General features: G+C 33.4%; 1 protein-coding gene across 2 annotated transcripts in view; it reads left to right on the top strand.

Moving 5' to 3' along the window:
• LOC132751655 (uncharacterized) overlaps positions 1-22,329 on the top strand; it is a 32,832-nt gene that overhangs the window by 5,477 nt on the left and 5,026 nt on the right. For both annotated transcript variants that reach the window (XM_060742207.1, XM_060742924.1), the window contains exons 2-22: positions 2,311-3,095; positions 4,825-4,977; positions 5,671-5,769; positions 6,507-6,672; positions 7,725-7,903; positions 8,652-8,735; positions 9,456-9,712; positions 10,414-10,762; positions 12,041-12,205; positions 12,780-12,894; positions 13,710-13,937; positions 14,276-14,453; positions 15,089-15,334; positions 16,170-16,288; positions 16,832-16,935; positions 17,254-17,347; positions 17,824-17,961; positions 18,738-18,879; positions 19,495-19,596; positions 20,275-20,453; positions 20,824-20,966. In XM_060742207.1, coding sequence (XP_060598190.1) covers positions 2,318-3,095; positions 4,825-4,977; positions 5,671-5,769; positions 6,507-6,672; positions 7,725-7,903; positions 8,652-8,735; positions 9,456-9,712; positions 10,414-10,762; positions 12,041-12,205; positions 12,780-12,894; positions 13,710-13,937; positions 14,276-14,453; positions 15,089-15,334; positions 16,170-16,288; positions 16,832-16,935; positions 17,254-17,347; positions 17,824-17,961; positions 18,738-18,879; positions 19,495-19,596; positions 20,275-20,453; positions 20,824-20,966 — 4,018 coding nt within the window. In that variant the 5' untranslated portion in view covers positions 2,311-2,317. The remainder of the gene's footprint in view (positions 1-2,310; positions 3,096-4,824; positions 4,978-5,670; positions 5,770-6,506; positions 6,673-7,724; positions 7,904-8,651; positions 8,736-9,455; positions 9,713-10,413; positions 10,763-12,040; positions 12,206-12,779; positions 12,895-13,709; positions 13,938-14,275; positions 14,454-15,088; positions 15,335-16,169; positions 16,289-16,831; positions 16,936-17,253; positions 17,348-17,823; positions 17,962-18,737; positions 18,880-19,494; positions 19,597-20,274; positions 20,454-20,823; positions 20,967-22,329) is intronic.

Genomic DNA, 22,329 nt, shown 5'->3' with positions numbered 1-22,329 from the left:
AAAATTTATCAGAATTACCTCCCTGGAACTTAAAATTTTCATGAAAAAAACTTTGTTTTTTTTTAATAACTTCTTTTTTTCTGAACGTATCTACTTCAAACTTCATATAAATGTTTCTTATTATCACTCAACATTTGTGAAAAAGTTCAATACTCTAGCAAGACTATTTCCAGAATTATGCCCCTTTTGAACTTGACTTTTTTTTGAGAAATTGGTAATTTTCTTCAATTATGATAGGATTTTCTTCAAACTCCCACATCATAATAATATGACAATAATATGACAAGGTTTATAAATCTAGCATCCATATTTCCAGAATTATCTCCTCCTTAAACTTTTTATTTTTCCTATTCGTTCTTTTAACTTTCATTTACTTCAAATTCAAAATAAACATTCAATATTCATACCTTCATTACTAATTGTTCTTTGTTACACTCACATCATGTATGACATCGTTATCTCCTTTTTTAAAAATTTTGCTTTAAAAATGTTATATTTTGATAACAGGGATGTTTAAAAAATAACTTTAGAGTGTCCTTCAGTCTGTCTGTCTGTCTGTACATAAAAACTGTTCACTGTGATCACTTAAAATAGAAACATAAGTGAATGGCCAATGGCCCTTCAGAATGTTGCTTGGGCTCTTACCGGTAGGGGACTTATGGATTGCTTGCAATACTATGATAATTGCTTGTTATTAATGTTGTAAACAGTGCCTTTAATTCAATCGTTAGTGTAATTATCATTTTAATTGGCACCCGATTTAATATTTCAAATTGTGATTATTTTTAGTTAGTTGACGAGTCGACTAACCTAAAGTTTATTTTTGTCAACATCCCGAACAGTCTTTGATTTCTACACATGTGATTAACAGTGCTCTAAGTCGGAGGAGTAAAGACGTAAATTGTTCCAATTAACACATTGACACTTTCATCTCGACATGTTCCCGAAGTGTCACACAGTTTGATGATAAACAAACTAATCGCATGTGACCTTTCACATATGGGCCGCTTATGTAATTTATGCGGCCACTTATGACTTTTAAGTGTACTAGTTGTTGGATATTTTTATATATGTTGGCGCCAGTAAAATTCGCCAATAATGATTTTATGCGCCATAATTTATTGTCCCATGTGGCGGCATTGGCGCGCGGCAGGGAGAACCCTGTCTGTTTCATTTGGTGAAATACACTTTACTTCAATCATGTCTGTAATTTTTTCTAAGCATGCCTAGATGCATGACATGATGATTTGTTTGTCATGTTAATTTACGAGGTCAGGGTTACTGTTAGAATATTTAACTGTGAGAGATATTTTAATAACTAAATGATGGATATAAATGTAAATGACAACTTATAAGCTGTTTTATATATGGTTTATCTTTAATATTTTATGAGGATCACAGGTCATAAAAATTAATGGCAAATGAAACCTAACAAAAGAATCAAGTTTAAATTTGGATTTGGTGCATGAATTCCTCACATGGCTAAACCATCCCAACAAAGACCAATGAAATAGACTAGCAATAGTAGTTTGACACTGGTTTGTAGTTTTGATGTGTAGGAATTGACCAAGATGGTCATATACATGCCTTCATAATGCCTTGGTTATTTTTTATTGGATCAAAACATCAAACCGGCGTTGAATAGCCGATAAACACCAATCAGATGGATATCATTTCAATTCTAACAAGTAAACAAGAAATAAAGAGAAGTTAATTAATAATAAAAGTTTCACTTGAAGTACCAAATATATCTTTATTTTCAAAAAATATTTTAACGATTTAAACTTACTTGGGTTGTATAGTGCTCAAATAGCCTAAGATTGTTAAGCACCTGATAAGGTACCACAATTATATCTCACTCAAGTAATAAAAAATCTCGTCATAAGAACACAATCTATTTCTTACATAACAATATTAATAAATGCACACAAACAATTCCTAAAATCTATTGTCATTCATGTATTATAAAACATGTAAATGATTGTCAATCTGAAATTATCAGCTGTTTGGTGTTTCCAGCTAGATTCAGCTAATTAATGTACTGTATTGTACTTTGAAATAGTTATCATACATTTTTCTTCTGCTGACCATTAAAAGGTATTATATGTAATCTCTATTGGTGTTATATTTGGTGGCTGCTGATTGTGTTAAACTGGGTCATGTTATTAACAATGTTTTCATGTATATATAAGAATTTCTTTCAATCGGAGCTCGGTCACAGATAGGGTCATGTTTAAACAGTTATATAAAGGTGACCACTGATGCACTTTTGACTGTCACTAATCACACAAATTAAATTATATTTTGCAGGACAAAGATGGAGACAGAAACTAGCATCGTTGCTCCATCATTTAGCCAGGGTCAGGAGGCTTCATTTGAAGCAAATGATTTTGGTATGGAGAACTTTCCTGAAGACGAAGATTTTCCAATGGATGATGGTTATGATGATGCTGAAGTGTCTGACAACCCTGGTAAAGATTTGCAAGCTGGTGGCGACACAGGACAGCCTACAGCAAACACAAATCAAAGGTCTGTTTCCAAACCCAGTGTAGATGCAAGTTATACACATGATGTTCAAAAAGGAGCAAGTGGTGATGATTTTCAAAAAGGTGATGTTGGACATGAAGATGAATACAACATGAATGATTATCCAATGGACAATTACGATGAATCTGTAGATCAAAATGACACAAACTATACTGATGAGAATTACGGAGGTCAAGCTTATAAAGCTGAAGGATACAATGAAGCTTATGGTTATAAAGGTAACCAAGGTTACAGTGAAGGTCAAGTATATGGTAAAGGTTATCAAGGTCAAGGTTATAGTGATGGTCAAGGTTATAGTGAAGGTCAAGACTATAGTGAAGGTCAAGAATACAATGACGAACAAGGTTATGAAGAAGGACAAGGTTATGAAGGTCAAGGCTATGAAGGTCAAGGCTACTTTGAAGGTGATCCGAGCCAGGGTTATGAAGGTGATGGAAGCTATGCAAAGGAAGGTAAAGCAGGACCAAGTGAAGGTGCAGAAGGCTATTATCCTCCTGAGGGGGAATACTACGATCAGTATGATCAGCAAGAATCAAATGAAGTGCAAGGTATACATTTGTTTTTGCATTAAAAGTAGAAAATAATTACATTTTTTTCACTTTTCTATATTTTCATATATACATGTATATCCATAAATATTGCAGAGCATATGTTTCATTTTGACATAATTATCCCCCGCCGAAAATTTTCGGCGGAGGATATAGAAATAGTCTCCGTCCGTCCGACCTTCCGTCCTTCCGTCCGACATTTTTGTCCGGAGCATATCTCTAAAAGTATTTGAGTTATCAACTTGAAACTTCATAGGTGGATAGACCTTATTGAGGAGGAGTGCAGTGCACAAGAATGATAACTCTACCTTGCATGATTTTTGAGTTATTGCCCTTTGTTATTTTTACAAAATTGATTTTTGTCCAGAGCATAACTCCAAAAGCCTATGAGATATTAACATGAAACTTCATAGGTGCATAGATCTCACTTAGGAGGTGTGCAGTGCACAAGAATGATAACTCTACCTTTTATAATTTTTGAGTTATTGCCCTTTGTTATTTTTCATACCTAATTTTTCAACTGAGTGGAGCATAACTCAAAAAGTGTTTGAGATATCAACATGAAATGTCATAGGTGGATAGATGTTATTGAGGAGGAATGTTGTGCGCAAGAATGATAACTCTTCCCTATACAATTTTTGAATTATTGCCCTTTGCTTTTTTTTCATGCTATTTTGTCCAGAGCTTATCTCAAAAAGTATTTGAGGTATCAACTTGAAACTTCAAAGGTGGATGGATCTCATTGAGGAGGAGTGCAGTGCTTAAGAATGATAACTCTACCCTGCATTATTTTTGAGTTATTGCCCTTTGTTATTTTTCAAAATTAATTTTTGTCCAGAGCATAACTCAAAAAGCCTTTGAGATATCAAAATGGAACTTCATAGGTGCATAGATCTCACTCAGGAGGTGTGCACTGCACAAGAATGATAACTCTACCTTTTATAATTTTTGAGTTATTGCCCTTTGTTATTTTTCATACTTAATTTTTCAATTCAATTTTTTTCTCAAAAAGTATTTGAGGTATCAACTTGAAACTTCATAGGTGGATAGATTTTACTGAGGAGGGATGCAGCACACAAGAATGATAACCTACCCTGCATTATTTTTCAGTAATTGCCCTTTGTTATTTTCAGCCATCAGTATTCACATAGGTTTCAAATCTGTAATCACTATAGCCATCAGTTTTCATTACCAAAAGACCTCTTAAAATGGAATTATTCTGCTCTACTACATATACATTCTTCCAATGAGCAAACACATTCGGCGGGGGATGGCCATGTTCACATGGCTCTTGTTTTTTTATTGAAAAGCTTGGGATATCTTTGACAATGCAAAATCAATTGAACTTAGAGGGCAATTCTGAAGGCTTAAATTTACTAATTTGATGATTCTTTATGATTTTGTCAATTGAGCATGCTATTCTGTTAACTTAAGGAAGATTGGTTGTTCTACTTAGGGTGCCGGCATGTACTGCCTGAAATAAAGAAGAAAGTGACACATAAGGTCTTTCTCCACCAAAGTCCAGTAATGCTGGAAAGTCACCATTTGACTTTCATGGTGTCCATCTGACTTTAAATCCAACCAAAAAAAAGCCCCCAAAACAAAAAAAATAGTTTGTATAGAACTTTTATTCTTTTATAACAATTAAAATTTCAAAGTTGTATCAGAATTAATACAGTATTACTTTTATAAGATAAGAAAACAAACTCGGTATCATATAATATTTTAGACAATGCTGGCCTCGAGGGAGATGAAGGTGATGCTGATTATGAGGAGGAAGAGGAGGAGGAGGGTGAAAGCGAGGGCGAGGCCGAAGACTCCGAGGAGGAAAGTGAAGATGAGGATGTTAATGACGCTTTGAACTCCCTCGATTTTGATAGTGGTAATGCATGTTATTGTTAACTTAACACTATATTTCTGTATTAAAGGCTTATATTGCCTCAGAACGGAAGACAGTTTCTTTCTGTAGAAGGGGTAAGCATGTGTTTAATAATGTTTTACATGTAATAATTGAATTAAAGCATTTTAGATGGGTATCATCAGAAGTACAATACACATGAGTAAGTAGTGATAATGTGAAATGATTGGTCTTAAAGGTATTAAAAACAGAAATATAGTGGTGTTTTGACTTCCATACAAAATTCAAAATCACCAATTGTAATAATTGCCAAAAACAAAAGATGGGCAATAAGTGTTGTTTTTTTTCCAGGACTTATATAGGGCCAAAATGAAAATATTGAGGAATAAAAATTATAGCATTTTTGGGCCTCAATTGTCCTTTAAGTAAAAATTATAAAAATTATTTGCTTATTGGTATGATTTGGTAAAGGTAATGATTATGCTTGTGTGCATTTCACTACCAAGTCAGTATGACAGTTGAAGCTTTATAAACTATTTGATTTTGCAACTTGAAGTCATACTTTACCTAGATATGCATCTTTTTCTTCACATTCTTAAATCATGTATCTTCTTTTTATTGAACAAAGATTTTATGAATAAGATATAAAGGTTCTGAGATCAATCATATCCTGGATTATCCCTATAAAGTAATTCATTCCTTTAACTTTCTTTCAAGAACTTGGTCTTGGAGAAGAAAATGCAGAAAGTATTGACACCCAGGAACCAGCACCCGTTGATGAAATGCCGGGAACCAGTGGACAGGCATCTGAAACAGGTAGGGGACAGATAATAAAAAATGTCCAAATTATGAAATGTTTTATTGATTCTTTTTATGATTTAGCATAATCGGTTTTAATTTTGAAGAATACAAAATCATTCTATAAAACAGTAATAAAAGTATTAAGTATTATTCTGTAATAAAAGAGAAGAGAACGTCAGGTTATTTTTATTGCACTCTAATTGATATTGAATAAGGCTTTAAAGGCCAAATTTCTAAAAATCCACTCGATATATGATCCATAGGTAAGTTTCATTTAGAGTAAAATAAAGCTTGTATCTGAAAATTAGACTTAGAAACTAAGATATTTGTATATGAACATTGACCTACAAATGACAGAATGACAATCAGTTTATAAATAGCAGAAAACGATTCTCAGTAAAAGCGACTGCAGTGCAAGTAGTGTTTTGAATTTATTTATTTGAGATTCAGCAAAAAAGCATGAAAAATGTGATTTGTGGTTATAGTTCTCGTTAGTTGTACAGGCATATTTTGTTTTTCTAACAGTTAACATGAGCAGTTGGCCACATAGGATGATTGCAATGGACTGTTCAAATATAAATTAATTATTTAATCTATTTATGGACTTGGACTTTTTTTTTAATTTTTAAAAAAAAAAACGATGTGGAAGTTTTTATTTACCGTACATTACTTTTAAACATGTCACTTTAAAAAAAATATTTGCCGTCTTTCAACTGCCTTATCTAGACTAATATTTGCCTGTGTTCTTTTAGCTGACAGTACAGAGAAGCCGGAGAAAAGGAAAAGGAAAAGAAAGAAGAAGGGAGAAGGTGCTGAACCTGGAAATAAACCAAAGAGGAAAAGAAAGAAGAAGGGAGAAGGCAATGATGAAGATGGCGAGAAAAAGAAGGCAGATAAAGGGGCAAGAAAAAACATCAGGTACTGTTGTTGTAGAATCTGCCGATAATGAACTTCCATGATTTTTTTCCAGACCAAAGCCATCCATGCTTGTTAATCAGTTAGACTGGAAATTTCAAATATCTTTTGATCTGCTCAATTTGTCATAGAACAAAGATTTTTAAAGAGGAAAGAAAATAACCTCATTGGCCATTGCTGATTCTAGAATATCCTAAACCCTTAGCTTGCTGGCTTTGAGCGCTAATCAGGTCACGACTATATTTCTTCATATGAAAACAGTACTGATTGGTTCAAGGAAGTGGACTCGAAAGTGATTGATATAAGTTGCAAGAACTTGTTTCACAATCGAGCTTAAATAAATATGTTTTAACCAACTGTTTCTCACCATGCAACCATTGCAGGCCAAGATTAGCAGGCACTTCCATGCTGGTCAGACCATGGTCTGTACTGTAGTGTTTCCTATTCTGTCAGTACAGATTTTGAAATTTTCCCTAAAAAGTGATGAATAGTTTTGCCAGTCTAGATTTTAAGATGGTCAAGCATGTAAGTAATGTAGTGGAGCGGGGCTTCCATTAGTTGAAGTTTGGAAGTCATTTACTCCTGATTTTGGCTTGTGACTTCCAAAAATATAATGCTTTTCCTTCTTTACCTATATAATGTGACTTCCAGTATCGGACATTTTGCAAGCTCTTTCTTAACTTCTTGATATCTTAGGGGCATATTATGCGTCTGGAATTCATATTGTTTAAGTTGTTTAGAAATCACAAACATGTTTAAAAATGTTTTAGGGCATGTTAGAAGTTAAACAACTGAATAAAGTAGGTTGAATGTGCAATGATGTGTCGATAAGGTAGCAAAATGTAATCAAAGCGGTATTTTGACTTCCATACAAAATACTAATTCACTTTACTTATACCAATGGCAAACAGAGCAAAAGAAGCAAAAGTTAGTTAATCTATGCAGCAAATGAGTATTGTTTGGAAACTGTAAAAAAAAATACCGACAAATGAAAGAAAATGAAAGCATTTCTTAGGCCTGATGGGCCTTTAATGATTCTTTTTACTGTTTTACAGGAAGATTCTGTCGGAGAACAAGCTGGAGAAAGAGACACTGGATGCCCAGGCAGCTGAGTTGGAGAGACAGCGGCGACTTTCGGAGCTAAAAAAACAGCAACTGGCAAGTTTACTTCAGACTACACCAGAGAAAGAACCAAAGAAAGAAAAAGATAGTCAGCTTAAATCGTTACTTCAAGGTACTTGTTATTTTCACCATGTCATTATAAAAGATATTTTTGATATGCCTAAACAAGATTCATATATACTTGGGTTGTTAAAAGGATACCAAATTTTACTAAGTCAAGGGCAATAAAGGTCTGTTTTGAAGAAAAAGTTGAGCTGTTATGATCGCTGTGGCATCTGTGAAATTGTTGTCGTTTTTCAAAGATTTTACAAGTTATCGATATGAAACTTGGATTATTCGTTTATTCTGAAAAGGTGCAGTTGCAAGACAAGGGTAATAGTACAGAAAGCAATATTTTTAGAGTTATGCACGTTTTACATAAAATCTTTGATAGATAGTTTTATCTTTGATTGAAATTTAAATAGAAGTTAAATATTGACATTTCAAAATTTTCAATTTAGAAAAAGTCCATTTTATAAACTTGGTAGCAAACGTTAATCTCACCCTTGGTTCCTGCAGGTTATGTATTAAGACTAATCCGTTTACTATAATTGTTTACCCCCTAACACTGCTTTTAAGATTAGAGTCGATGACTTCTAATCCAGTTACCTCTCTGGCGTGGGTTCGATCCCCGGGAGATGCTTTGGTAGTTTAGCATGGAGGAAGGTAGTCTAGTACTGGTGTAACTCTCCAGGAACGATGGTTAGGAAACTACTCGCCTGTATGACTGAAATACTGTTGAGAAAAGGCGTAAAATGAAACAAACAAACAAAAGCTTTTGAGATTATAATTATTATTGTATGTTGGTATTTTGTTTTCAGCTGCTGAAGAAGAGGCGGAGAAAGAGACTGATGAAACAACAGAAGAAAAGAAAGAGGAAAAGAAAGAGCAAAAAGTTAGGAAAGGTATGTATTTCTTCAAAATTTGGCATACATACATGTAAAGTAGTCTACAAAGATAATTTGTGCACATTGAAAATCAGACTGTCATAGCTAAATGTTAGGATCACAAACTTAATCACTCGCCTTTCACAGATTTTGATTTGATTCTCATCAGAGATTTAGAAGTTTTTTCATTCGGTGAAGCAACCCAGCTAGCTGTGAGAAGGCTTTTGTACTCATGTGTTGACCTTTGCCTGAAATAATGTTAGAATTTCCTTTACTAGTACAATTGAAAGTTGTCCCAAGTTTCTGTGTGGCATTAATTGTTATAATTGTGTTAGAAGCTGGTTTATAACTCAGGTTTGACTGTAGATTTAGAAGACAATAGACAAATTTCGATAAAAATTATCAACAAAATTAGAAAATGTAAACAATACTAATAAATGTTGCCTGCAACTTGGCAAATGTCAGTTTTTCCTCTATAATCCACGGTTACAAACAAACTTTGACTGTTACAGCTTCGTTTAAAAAAAAAAGAGCATGTTGTGTTTCTAATTAATATTATACAATGACCAAGTTGTAACTTAAAGTTTTTGTGTACCCTTTGTTTATATAGGAAAAAATACATTTGCCAAGTTCCTGAGTATCTCTAATAATAAAGTCATTTTCCGCTGCATGAGTCTATTTTTATACTCTAAATTTCTATAGATGTTTTTTATAAAAAATTCATTTGTGCAATTGTAGAGGGAGTTATAGATATAAGTAGTGGGGAGGATGATGAAGATGTTGTTATGGTGAACAGTGAAGAAGATGAAGACGAAGATATGTCCGACGAAGATTACGCTGAGGCCGAGGACGTCAACAATAGCGGAAGTCATATCAATGATGTGTATAATATACCCGACGACAAGGGGAGAGTACTGGTGAATGTAGGACACCCGACATCTGATCCCGATATCTACCTATCACATTTAGTTGCCAAACATATCAAACCTCATCAGGTATATTAACAGATATTTTACCCTATATCCTGCTAAATGTCTTAAATGGACTTGTCCAGCTTCTGTTTTTTGGAACTGTCCATAATCTATTTTGGGGATATCAAGATGAAAATTTAAAGTTGGTCAGCCAACAGTAAAGAGAACCAGGATGATGGCAAGCTTGTGCCTGCTGACTCTATACTGGGTGCAAGGGTTAATCACATTCGGTTATTGCAGAGAAAGGGTTTTTCAGATTCCATAATAAAACTTTCCAAGAAAAACCAAGTAAAATAAGTGTAATGATAACTTGACTTTAGATTTTTACAGGAATTTTTCAGTGATTAGTCTCTAAACATGGCAGTAATAGTTATTTTCCCTTGCAACCATTGCCAGATGAAGGAACTTACCATTGTAGTCAGTTCTATTGGTTTTAAAGGCTTATTTACAACTTTCTCTCACTGCTGTAAATTCAAGCCGCCAAAACATCTTCGGAGGCTTTTATGTGAGAAAGCTAGCCTACGGAAAGTCTCTGGCTCTTCTCATGTGACTGAGGTCTTTCTCCACCAGTAAGGCTGGAAAGTCACCATATAACCTATACAGTGTTGGTATGACGTAAAAAAAGTCTTGTTTACTCTACACTGCAGAGGCTTATGTTGTGGTTCATTGTCCGTCCATCAGACTGAAAGTGTACCATTCTTGTATATTTACCCTTTTCTCTTCAGATTGGAGGTGTGAGATTCTTGTATGACAATTTAGTGGAGTGTGTGAACAGATTTAAGACTAGTGCCGGCTTTGGTTGTATTCTCGCCCACAGTATGGGGCTTGGTAAAACTATTCAAATGATTGGATTTATAGACATATTTCTACGCCACACCGGAGCTAGAACTGTAATTGTTATTGTACCGATTAACACTCTAGCAAACTGGATGGCAGAGTTTAATATGTGGGTACCGGATAAAGAGACATGTGAGAAATATAATATACCACCTGAGGAGACGGAACCTAGACCGTACAGTATCTTCATGCTAAATGACAATTATAAAAATACTCCAGCTCGTGCTAAAGTTGTTGGTAAGTTCTTTTAACATGTTACTATCATATTACAAATTTTCTAAAATCTGGTAGAAGAGGTGATAGGTTATGAATTTATTTACCTGTAACTTGTGTGGTTTCCATCTTTTAAACAATGTGTCAGGAGAAAAGTTTTGAGTGTTTCCCAATTTAAACAGAACACTATTGTGCTACAATTGGACTGTGATCAAGGTTAGAAAAACTTCATGTTTAACCTAGGGGTCAGGGGCTATAGATTTGTTTGTCCTTCAGTGTGTCACACTATCTGTCAGTAGACTGACAAAATGGTGTAATAATCCTGTGGGCACATTTCTAGTTATTAATAAGGTGAGTTAATTTTTTTTAATAATTATGGCCAATGTTAGAGTATACATTTGACAGTTAGCTTTTGTCACTTTGGACAATTCATTGAATAAGCAGTTCTAGTACAAATAATAATGAGAGCATTTAAATCTTTAGACCTATGTTTCTGTAACTCTGACCCTCTCCTTGTTAGCTGACAATACATCTTGTATTGTTTGTCCTCCAGAACTTCTGGTTCTAGTTTAAAGGGACTCAGCTGAGGTTTTTGATCATGATTGAATTGGAAATAATTTTTCAAGATTAATGCTCAATTTGATGTAGGTCTAGACCAATAACTTGTGTGCAAAATTTTAGATAATTTGCTCACTCTGTTTTTCCAGAATAATTATTTAAGTTGTTAAAAATGACCCAAAATTGAAAAGTGTTGCAATGCTTTTCACTCAAATCTGGCTAAGAGCTTAGAATAGTTCAAAATACAATTTTCAATTTATTTCTGAGAATATTTCTTAATTATTTTGCATAACTTTCTGTATAGCGTGCCTAAGGTAATATGTGTAAGAAATTCAAATTTTGTTTTTAGGTTTTTGGGCCTCAGTGGAGTTCCTTTAATAGTTAACTCTGAACCCTCTGCATTTCTAGAATGGACTTCTCAAACTTTCATTGTTGATACTGTCTATTATCAATTTTGGGGATATCAAGATGAAAATTTAAAGTTAACGGCCAATAAAGAGCCTGGTCAGACTGCACATATTTGTACAGGCTGGCCTGGCTCTAAACTTTTGTCAAAGATCAATCTGTCTCAGTTCAAGCAAGGTAAAAGGTTAAACAAGACAATCTGAATAAGTTCTTTTCATAATATGCATTAACTTTAAAGAATTTTGCAGAAAAAAAAACAACTGATACTTCTTCTGTCATAGTAAACACCATATGAGGTTATATTAATCATATTAATGACCACATATTTACTTTTTACAGATACGTGGTATCAGACAGGTGGTGTCCTCCTGTTGGGTTATGAGATGTACCGTTTGTTATCAAGTAAAAAAGTTCATCTACAGAAGGCTAAAGGTCGTAAGAAGGTTCCCGGATCTAACGTTATAGATGTAGAAGAAGAAGATAGGGACAAAAAACTGCTGATTAGTAAGTTATAGCAGAATATAATCCGACAAGAAACCTCATGTTAATTTTCTTTTCCATTGTGTGTTTGTTTATATAGTTTTAATGCTTTATGTTTTAATTTTAACAAAATTTTTATTATATCTCGTTTGTCAGTCCACCTAACCAGCTTCCCTAGATAACTAACCAGTAATTACCAAATTTTTCATCAATTTAGTATGTGGTTAGATAGCCATAAGACCAGTACTTGTTAAAAGAGGATTTATTGACTGCTTGTATGTTGCTTTGCTTTAATTGGTTTAAGTTGTCTACTACATATCACTTGCCCCTTGCTGCTTTGGGTTTGAATCCTGCCATGGACTTTTGGATTTTTTTTCATGTGAGGAAGCTATCCAGCTGGCTTACATAACATCAGTGGTTCTACTCACCAGTTACCTGTTGGTTCTTCATATAATGCATGGAGAGGCACCTGAGCTCTTCTTTCACCAGTAAAGCTTAGAAAGTTACCATTAGTCATTTATATTGTTGGTGCGAAGTAAAACCCAACCAAAAAAAAAAAAAAAAAATGAAAATAATGATCTTTATCTTTTTTTTCCAGGTATACATGAAGCTCTGGTAAATCCCGGTCCTGACCTTGTGGTATGTGATGAAGGTCACAGAATTAAGAACTCTCACGCTGGAATCTCTCAGTCCCTCAAACAAATTAAAACAAAGTAAGTGTTGATAAAACAGTGACAATGGCAGGTTTGCTCTTTGTTTGTAATGATGGTACAGCAAAAAGTGTACTGCTTGACTTTTTTCCTACTCAGTTTGTGTAATGGATATATTCTGCTGTGTATCATTAACTGGCCATTGTAAGTATATTGGATTTCAATAGAAAAATACTAAAATTGTTCACTCCATAGTGTCTGCTGTAACTGGCTGTACTTTATACTTGTGGCAGAGACAAGTGTTTGTGTTGTCTAACATACTTAACCAAGTCACTAGTGTTTATTAAAAGCTACAAATGTATTTAAAAATAAATTTGCTTATTTTCTAGCTGTTTTCATGTTAGAAGTAAATTAAAATATGCCTATTGAAGATTTGGCATTGAATTTTATATTTAAAAATAAAAGTAAGTATTTGGAGAAAACTATTTTATTTTCATAAAAGAAAGATCATCAATTGGTGATCATATTTGTATAGATGTATTTGAATAAATTGTTGGCCACCTTTAAAATTACTATCTATAGTGTTAAATACAATATTGTCAGTGACTTTTCAACTTCTATAACTGAGGCCTATAAAAGGCCTATTTCCCAATCAAAATTTTTCTTTGAAATCATGCAGATTTCCCAAAACATCTGAACTTACACCAGCTTTTTTACTTCCCAAATAAGCAGTTTTAGTGATAATTTTCCCCAAATTAAAAGTCTATTGCCTCTTTCCAATTAAGTGAGAAAAGGCACTAATTGTTACCTAAACTAAAAATATTTTAACAAGTTATGATATATAAATTAAAAAAATATTTGAATTATTTATTTCCTAGGAGAAGGATTGTACTGACGGGTTACCCTTTACAAAACAATTTGATAGAGTACTGGTGTATGGTGGACTTCGTTAGGCCGAATTTCCTCGGTACAAAGACGGAGTTCTGTAACATGTTTGAGCGTCCGATTATGAACGGTCAGTGTGCGGACAGTACTCCGCAGGACGTCCGGTTAATGAGATACAGAGCTCATGTGTTACACAGTCTGCTGGAAGGTTTTGTTCAGAGGTACGCTAACTTACTGTTTATTGTGTTGGTTATTGTGGAAATATGTTTTGTACTTTGTAGCAAGACTTTTCAGTGAATGGGATAAGCTATTGTACTGCCCCAGGCGCTGGTGCCTTTTTTGAACTTAGAAGTTTGAACTTATATCACATGTTTTTGGTCTATACCTACATGAAATGGAACATAAATCTCAAAAAAATATTTCAAGCCATGTGAAAAATCTTCATTGGTGTCCCCCTAAAAAGTTTTGTAAAAATATTTTACTATATACAGCTTTATACCCTTCAAGCATCTATATATATATAGCAGTGTAGAGTATGAATTGATATTGTACATTACAGGAGAGGACATACTGTATTACAAGCAGCACTACCTCCTAAAGAAGAGTACGTTCACATGATACGTATGTCACCGATACAACAGAAACTGTACGAGAAGTTCATGGAGTCAGTCACTGACCAGTCCTCTAATGGTTGGGTGAACAACAACCCTCTGAAAGCATTTTCTGTCTGTTGTAAGGTAAGACTTGTTTACTATTTTACAGTAGCTTAGTTATGTTTTATGAAAGTGGGTATACTGGAATATAACCAGCCAGCATAGCTCATTTGGTTAAGTGCGAGACTTGTAATGTTGACATTGTGTGTTCAATTAAGGGGGTGATCATTTAAAATAACTCAGTCTTTAGGATGAGACTTTAAATGGAGGGCCTGTGTTTGAGTACTTAAACTCTTGGCACAATGAAGAGCCAGGAGAAGCTTCTGGAATTGGGTCATCTGTTGGTACATGTATCTGTATCTTGCATGTCTAAAATGACTAATACTTTTCTGGCGGACTCGCCCATGTAGGAAACCACTGGCCAGTATAAATAAACTCAAATAAACACACATATACTATAACTAGCTGGTCTGCCTTCCAGACCATCAGGTTTTGCCTGTCTGAGGTATAACTCAAAAAGTTTTGGATTTATCACCTTGAAACTTTGTAAGTGGACAGAACACATTGAGGAAAAGTTCAATTTCACAATAACAAAATATGTTAAAGTTGTTAAGTTTTGAGTTCAGATAACAACAAGATAAGCTATTTTATTTATTTTAGCTCTCTTATTTATTTGATGTTTCATGTGGGAACATGTATTTAAAGTTTTATTTTTACAGATCTGGAATCACCCTGATATACTGTACACATGTATGAAGAAAAGTCTTGATGATAATGACCTTGACATTGAAACTGGTGAACCAAAGAAAAAAGGTGGTAGAGGGAAAAGTAAAAAGGAAACTCCACCAGCCACGCCTAATCCCGAGGCCGGAGCAAGTCCGGGCGCTCAAGTACCTGGTTTTCCTGGGCAGGGACCAACTTTGAATGTAGGTCGACAGAATGAACCTTGTATAACATATGATTGGGTAGGTATTGTTTATGATTTATACCTTGTATGTATTTTTTATGTAAAACAATTATTCAGTTACTGGTAATTTGATTTATTTTGAAATATTTGTAAAGGTTTTTGACAGTGTTTCATATTTGTATGACGTTGGTATATATAATAATTAAAGAGCCTTCCAAGGATCATAGGTTTGAGCTCTGTTTGGATCATGACCTTAGTTGGAAATAATGCTTGAGGTCTTTCTTTCTGACACTCATTACTTAATTGACTCATGGGATGAAACTCAAGGTTTTGATTGTGTAAAACATGCTTATTTATTAAACTGGTAAAGGATGTACACGAAAAGTCACATATAATTTACAATTCACCAGAATATGTTTGAAAATGATGAAACTTTAAAAGTTGATAATGCCTGTAATTTTACATATAAAACAGATTTATATTCAATGGTGCAGTACAATTAAAATAATAGAAATTGATGTGTAATATATAACAAAAATAATAGAAATTGATGTAAAATATACAAGCTTTTAAAACCTTGAAGGGAAAACAATGTGTTAGCGAGTTCTTTGCAAAATAGTCCCTAAAGTAGTCACTACTATTCCCTGTATTTGTACTAAACTGTAACTCAATGTGAATAACCTATTGACAAAGTGGCTAGGGGTAATGGGGTAGCCTTGTCAGACCTGTGGCAAGGCCAGTTTTATTTTTATAGTGTATTAGGATGATATGGTGTGATTGTGTAAAATACTGTATAAAATATTGTTTAAATTTTTTTCAGGCCAATGAAATATTGAAGGATTACTGTGATTGTGTAAATTACAGCATAAAATATTGTTTGAACATTTTTTCAGGCCAATGAAATATTGAAGGATTATGTACCAGGACAATTAGATAATGGGGGCAAGATGGTGATATTGTTCAGTCTTATAGAGCAGTCCTTAATGGCAGGGGATAAAATCCTAGTCTTCAGGTAATATATGTTGATTAAGTTTGTTTCTTTCTGGTAGTTTATAATATTTGGGTTTTTTTGGGTTTTTATTTTATAGTTGTTTTAAATTTATGTTATACTGAAAATTTTTTGTTTTTAAAAAGTTTTTTTTGAACGGGTTATAAGGGGCCCTTTTAAAAAAGGTTTTTTGAAAAAATATTTTGTTTTAAATTAGCAAAAAACCTTTATATTCCCCCTATAACCATTTGGGAAATATTTTAATGAATTTAAAAACAGAAGTTTCTTTTTTTTAAAAAAAAAGGGAATTTTTCATAAATTGCCCAAAAATTTATATTAAATTTATAAACATTTTTTGGTTTTAACCCAATGAAAAGTATTTTAAAAAGGATCCCGTATTATAAAATTTAAAATTAATTTGTAAAATTTACATTTTTAAGATTTGTATAAAAGATAAATGAGTACAGTTATATGATAACAAAACATTTTCTTAAAAGTTTGTAAATGTTATGTTTGAAGGCTTAATTGAAATTTTGATAAAGGCTTTTTCTTTTCATTTCATTTCAGTCAAAGTTTGTTCACATTGAACCTTATAGAAGAGTTTCTGAGCAAATGTAAAGTGCCAAGACCAGACCAAGATGAATTTTGGTGTAAAAATAAGAATTACTTCAGTAAGTTTTTATTTATTGTTATCAACAGATATGTTATTTATCAACAAGGTGGATCAACTAATACCTCGTACGAGGTGAAATTTTCCGGTGACAATTAATTTTGGACATTAAGTCTAATGGCCATGTGTCTTTGTTGCTGATTTAGAAATGTGGGATTAGTAAGTAATTTGCGGAGAAATTGTTAATAACTGGGTAGTTATCTGGGACAGCCAACTAGGTGGATCCACTGCTGAGATATAACTGAAAATGTAATAAAATAAGGGTAAAAACTAACAAAAACAAACAAACAATATTTAACTGTTTTATACACTATTTCAGGACTTGATGGCAGTACATCTAGTTCAGATAGAGAAAAGTTGATCAATCAGTTCAACACAGAGCCTAACAAATGGGTGTTCCTTCTCTCCACAAGGTAAACATAGACATGTGATTTGAGCCGCATCATGACAATACCAACATAATGGGTTTGCGACCAGCATGGATCCAGACCAGCCTGCGCATCCGTGCAGTCTGATCAGGATCCATACTGTTCGCTATCTGTTTCTCGTCTTGTATGTCATTCCATTTGATCTTGTATAAGAAGTACCTTCAATAAGTAAATGATTTCTGTAAGCCTTGCCACACTTAATTTTTTATAAAAGACTAATCCATTTTTCAATCTGTACAAAAACCATTCATTATTTATAAGGAGAATTTTCAAATATGTACTAATCAAAAAGCAAACATTGCATTTCATGACCAGATGGCATGGATGTATTGGCTGATATTGGTCTGCATTTGTTACATGGGTTTAAACAATTGCTGTTAGCAGGCTAAGGGCTAAGTAATTCTTAACAAAAATTAAGTATTTTGGTATATGTTTATAGTTAAACTCATGTGATATTTCAGAGCTGGGTCTTTAGGTATAAATTTGGTAGCTGCTAACAGAGTGGTAGTGGTAGATGCCTCGTGGAATCCCTGTCATGACTGTCAGGCTATCTGTAGGGTGTACAGGTTCGGTCAAGTCAAACCAAGCTTCATTTATAGGTATGTCAATAATTGTATCATATATGCTGTAATGTTCCTGACATCTGGGATTGTCCAGGAAATTAAGGACTGTCCCTGAAATGTGAAATGTTCGTGAGATAGTTTATGACCCAGTTATCAAACCAAGCTACATTTATAGCCAATTATATCGATAATTGTATCATATATGTTGTAACATTCCTGACATTTGGGATTGTCCCGGAAATCAGAGGACTGTCCCTGAAATGATTTATGTCCCGGTTTGGTCAGATCAAACCAAACTTTATTCACACATGAATCCACCCAGAATTGGAGATTGTTATATATGTGGCTCTACATAACAGTTGTATGAAATTGTTTCAGATGAAGATATTGATTCGTTTTGTGATAAATTCAAACAAATAACTTATGTTATTAAGTTATGTTATAAGTAAATGTAATTTTAATTTACTATTTTTCTGTTATACATTTTGTTGTATACATTTTGTAACTTTTAAATGATATAATATTGTGGGGCATATAGATGTGCCATTGTACATCTGTCTGACAAAACAGTGGAATGTGGGGACATCTGTGTACTTTGACACATTTCTATAGTATATGATAGATCTGCTGTAAAGTAATATTGTTTTGAGCTTAACTTTTTACAGGATAGCTAAAAAATTAAAAATTTCACTTCATAACATTAATGTATCAACTTTATCTATTCAATTATGATTTCCTAAAAATTACTGCAGTTGAAATGAAATACCTTGTACAAATGATAAGTTAAATAAATTTTATACTTGTAATTACAGGCTTGTTACAGAAAACACAATGGAACGGAAGATATATGATAGACAGGTGAACAAACAGGGAATGTCGGACAGAGTCGTAGATGAACTTAACCCGCAGAATCAGTTCCGACGGGAACATGTTGACAAACTCATGTATCATGAGGTAAAACCTTTTCTAGTGTGACTCTATTTTAGGACCAGATAAGTTATTGTGTTTCACTTTGAGTCTTGATACATTTCAGGGACAGTCCCCTAATTTCCGGGACAATCCCAGATCTCAAGAATGTTACAACATATAACATATTACCAGCATTGGGGTCAATGATATTTCATGCTTGGTGATTTCCTGAACATAACCACAGTAATGGTCTAGTTTTAAAGTGCCCGATTTGTAAACAAAAGACCCTTATAGTATCATATGAAAGATCATTATCAAAATGGTACAAGTAGTATCCTTGCTTGCTCCAAATGTTAAGAATATAGTACAAGGACCTGTCAGCTCATTTTAGATAAATTGTAATGGGAGTGTTTGGTATCATATCAATCTTTTTTTTTACCTTAAATTTCAGTCAGGCAATCGCCATTGTGCTTAACAGTGAAATGCACGTGATAAGTTAAAATATATTTCTATCTCTTTTACAAGTATTTAATTAATTAAGAGGACAAAATATATATTTCTTAATGTCTGCAAGTATTAATTTCTTCATGTTTTACAAATGTAGGGTTTAAGCTTCAATGAAATTGATATCTTACATTTTATTTGGGTTTTAATCTACAGAACAAAGAGTACCCATTAGTAGATTTCTCCACCTATGACGAGGAATGTAATGATGCACGTATGGTTACAGTGCTGAAAAACCAGGGACATTGGCTTACTGCTGTAAGTTGTAACAGTGTTCATTAGTTATATAAATTTTGTTTGTGTTGAAATTGATTAAACTTGTATTTCTAGTTTACCATCTGAAATTTGTTTGTGTTAGTAGTTTGTATCAAATAATTTTGAGTGAAAATTAAAGGGTCATTATGATTGTCTTAATAATTTTCATAGAATATTTTACTAATTATTTCTCTATCTTTTAGTTTTATTTTATATTTGTAAAACATCCATCAGATCTAAAGAAATGTTGTTTTTTCTTATGAATATTTATGATTTCTAAGTTTATTGTATTGAATATTGATGAGGCTACAGTTAATTTTTTATGAATATTAGTGCCATACTTAAATATTCATGACTTTCCAGTTGATGTAGTATGAATGTTCATGAATGTGAATGTTAATTGAATATGAATATTCATGGTTTTCCTGTTATATTTTACAAATATTCATGAAGTTAATTGAACTTGATTATTCATGCTGTACTTAAATATTCATGACTTATGACTTTCTAGTTGATGTAGTTTCGTGTTCATGAATGTTACAGTAAATTAAACATGGATATTCATGATCTGCCAGTTATATTTCACAAATATTCATGAACTTCATTGTGCATTTATGTTAGCTTTTTTAAGTTTATGTTATATAAAAAATCTATGATTCCCCCATCTATGTTTATTTACAGAAACCGTTTACCCATGAATCATTACTGATTGATCGTAAGGAGTTAAAGTTGACGATGAAGGAGAAAAGACTTGCTAAACAAAGCTATGTTATGGAGAAGAGATTAAATGTCTCTTATAGTAGACCCTCCTACGCTGCATATTATCCAAGGGGGGTAACTCCATATCAGGGCACAATAAGGTACATGTATAGTTATGATTTAAAAATAAAAAAGAAAATGAAGAAAAGAAAATAAGTGTTATGCTTTAAGAAAAAGAGTTAGCTCTTTATAGTTTCTAAAACTCAAAGTTTGATATAGATTTGCAAGAACTTTTGTTATGATTTTGATAATAACAAAAGAATTCAGAGTACATGATTGTATTCGAGAGCAGCTGCCAACTGTCAATTTTCACAACTATCATACTAATAAGTGATTTATTAACATTATCCTTAACAAAATCTTGTATTTTTTACTAAGAAAAATAATACATGTAATTGCTAAAGATAATGCTATTTTATTCTGTACATGTGGAACTTTGTGTGCTTAAGTAACCTTGTGATTATTTCATAGGGGAAGAGGTGGTGCTATTCAGAGACCTATAGCGAGTGTGAAACCCATGGTGTCTACACCAGTACCTATGAGACCAAAGATTGTAGCTGCTCCTCAAATTCTGAAACCTGGTGTTTCAGTACATCAAGTCCTTACTACCACCGGTAAGAGCTGTGACAATATTTAAAGATAAATATTTTTAACTTTGTATTGATGCCTAAGGAAAATTAATATCCCATCTGCAACTGTCAGTAAATTTTCGGCAAAGTGTTGTTCTGTCTGTCTATTTGTCCGCTTGGTTAACGCTTCAGACTAGTAATCTATGGATTGCTGGCCTTTGAGTTCAAACATCATCAGGGGCAAGCTGTTGTTTCCTTGAGCAAGAAATTGTACACTCGCTGCTTAGTACTGGTTGGTTCCATGAATGGATTCGAGAGTGTTTCAATTAGATTATAATTATCTTCTAACCTTATCGAACTTAAGTAATTAGTATAAACTAAATTTAGTCTATTAATCTTCCGTGTAAAGGTACTTTGAAATTTCATTGTAATTTTGGTCGTCTTTCAGATACAAGTTAAACATGTTTAAACATTTGACTGTTTTTTCTTATAAATATTTTCCAGTTCTGTGTAAAAGTTTGTACATATAAATGTTAAATGTTATTCAGTTCATTTATTTCTAATTTTTGTGTCGCCTCTACGGAGTAGTGGCGACATATAGGGATCACTTCTCCGTTGTCTGTCTGTCCGTCTGTCTGTCCGTCCGTCCAGACTACACCTCATAAACTACTGGTGCAATTTCATCCAAACTTTACAGGAATGATCAGTACCAAGTCTAGTTGTGCATATTGTCAGCATTTTCCGGTTCAATGATTTTTGTCAGAGTTATGGCCCTTTAATAATTTTTAATTTTAAAGTTTGTCCGGACTACTTCTCTTATACACTAATGCAATTTCAATGAAACTTTACAGGATTTGATCTGTAGCTCAAGTCCTTGCGCATATTGCACGGGTTTTCCGGTTGAATGATTTTTGGCCGAGTTATGGCCCTTTGATAAAAGGTTTCTTTTTCTGTGTGTTGCCAGATACACAAAAGCTTGTCTGGACTACTCCTCATAAACTACTGGTGCAATTTCATCCAAACTTTACAGGAATGATCAGTACCAAGTTTAGTTGTGCATATTGTCAGCATTTTTCCGGTTCAATGATTTTTTGTTTGAGTTATGGCCCTTTAATAATTTTTTTGTTTTTAAAGTTTGTCCGGACTACTTCTCTTATACCACTAATGCAATTTCAATGAAACTTTACAGGATTGATCTGTAGCTCAAGTCCTTGCGCATATTGCACGGGTTTTCCGGTTGAATGATTTTTGTCGAGTTATGGCCCTTTGATAAAAAGGTGTTTTTTTCTGTGTGTTGCCAGATACGCAAAAGCTTGTCCGGACTTCTCCTCATAAACTACTGGTGCAATTTTATCCAAACTTTACAGGAATAATCAGTACCAAGTCTAGTTGTGCACTGTCCGTCTGT

The sequence above is a fragment of the Ruditapes philippinarum genome, unplaced genomic scaffold, assembly GCF_026571515.1.
Source record: "Ruditapes philippinarum isolate M1 unplaced genomic scaffold, ASM2657151v2 ctg1911_1_1_1_1, whole genome shotgun sequence".
In the NCBI taxonomy this organism is placed as follows: Eukaryota; Metazoa; Mollusca; class Bivalvia; order Venerida; family Veneridae; genus Ruditapes; species Ruditapes philippinarum.
Note: the sequence above shows the minus strand (reverse complement) of the source record. Positions and strands in the feature narration are given on the sequence as shown.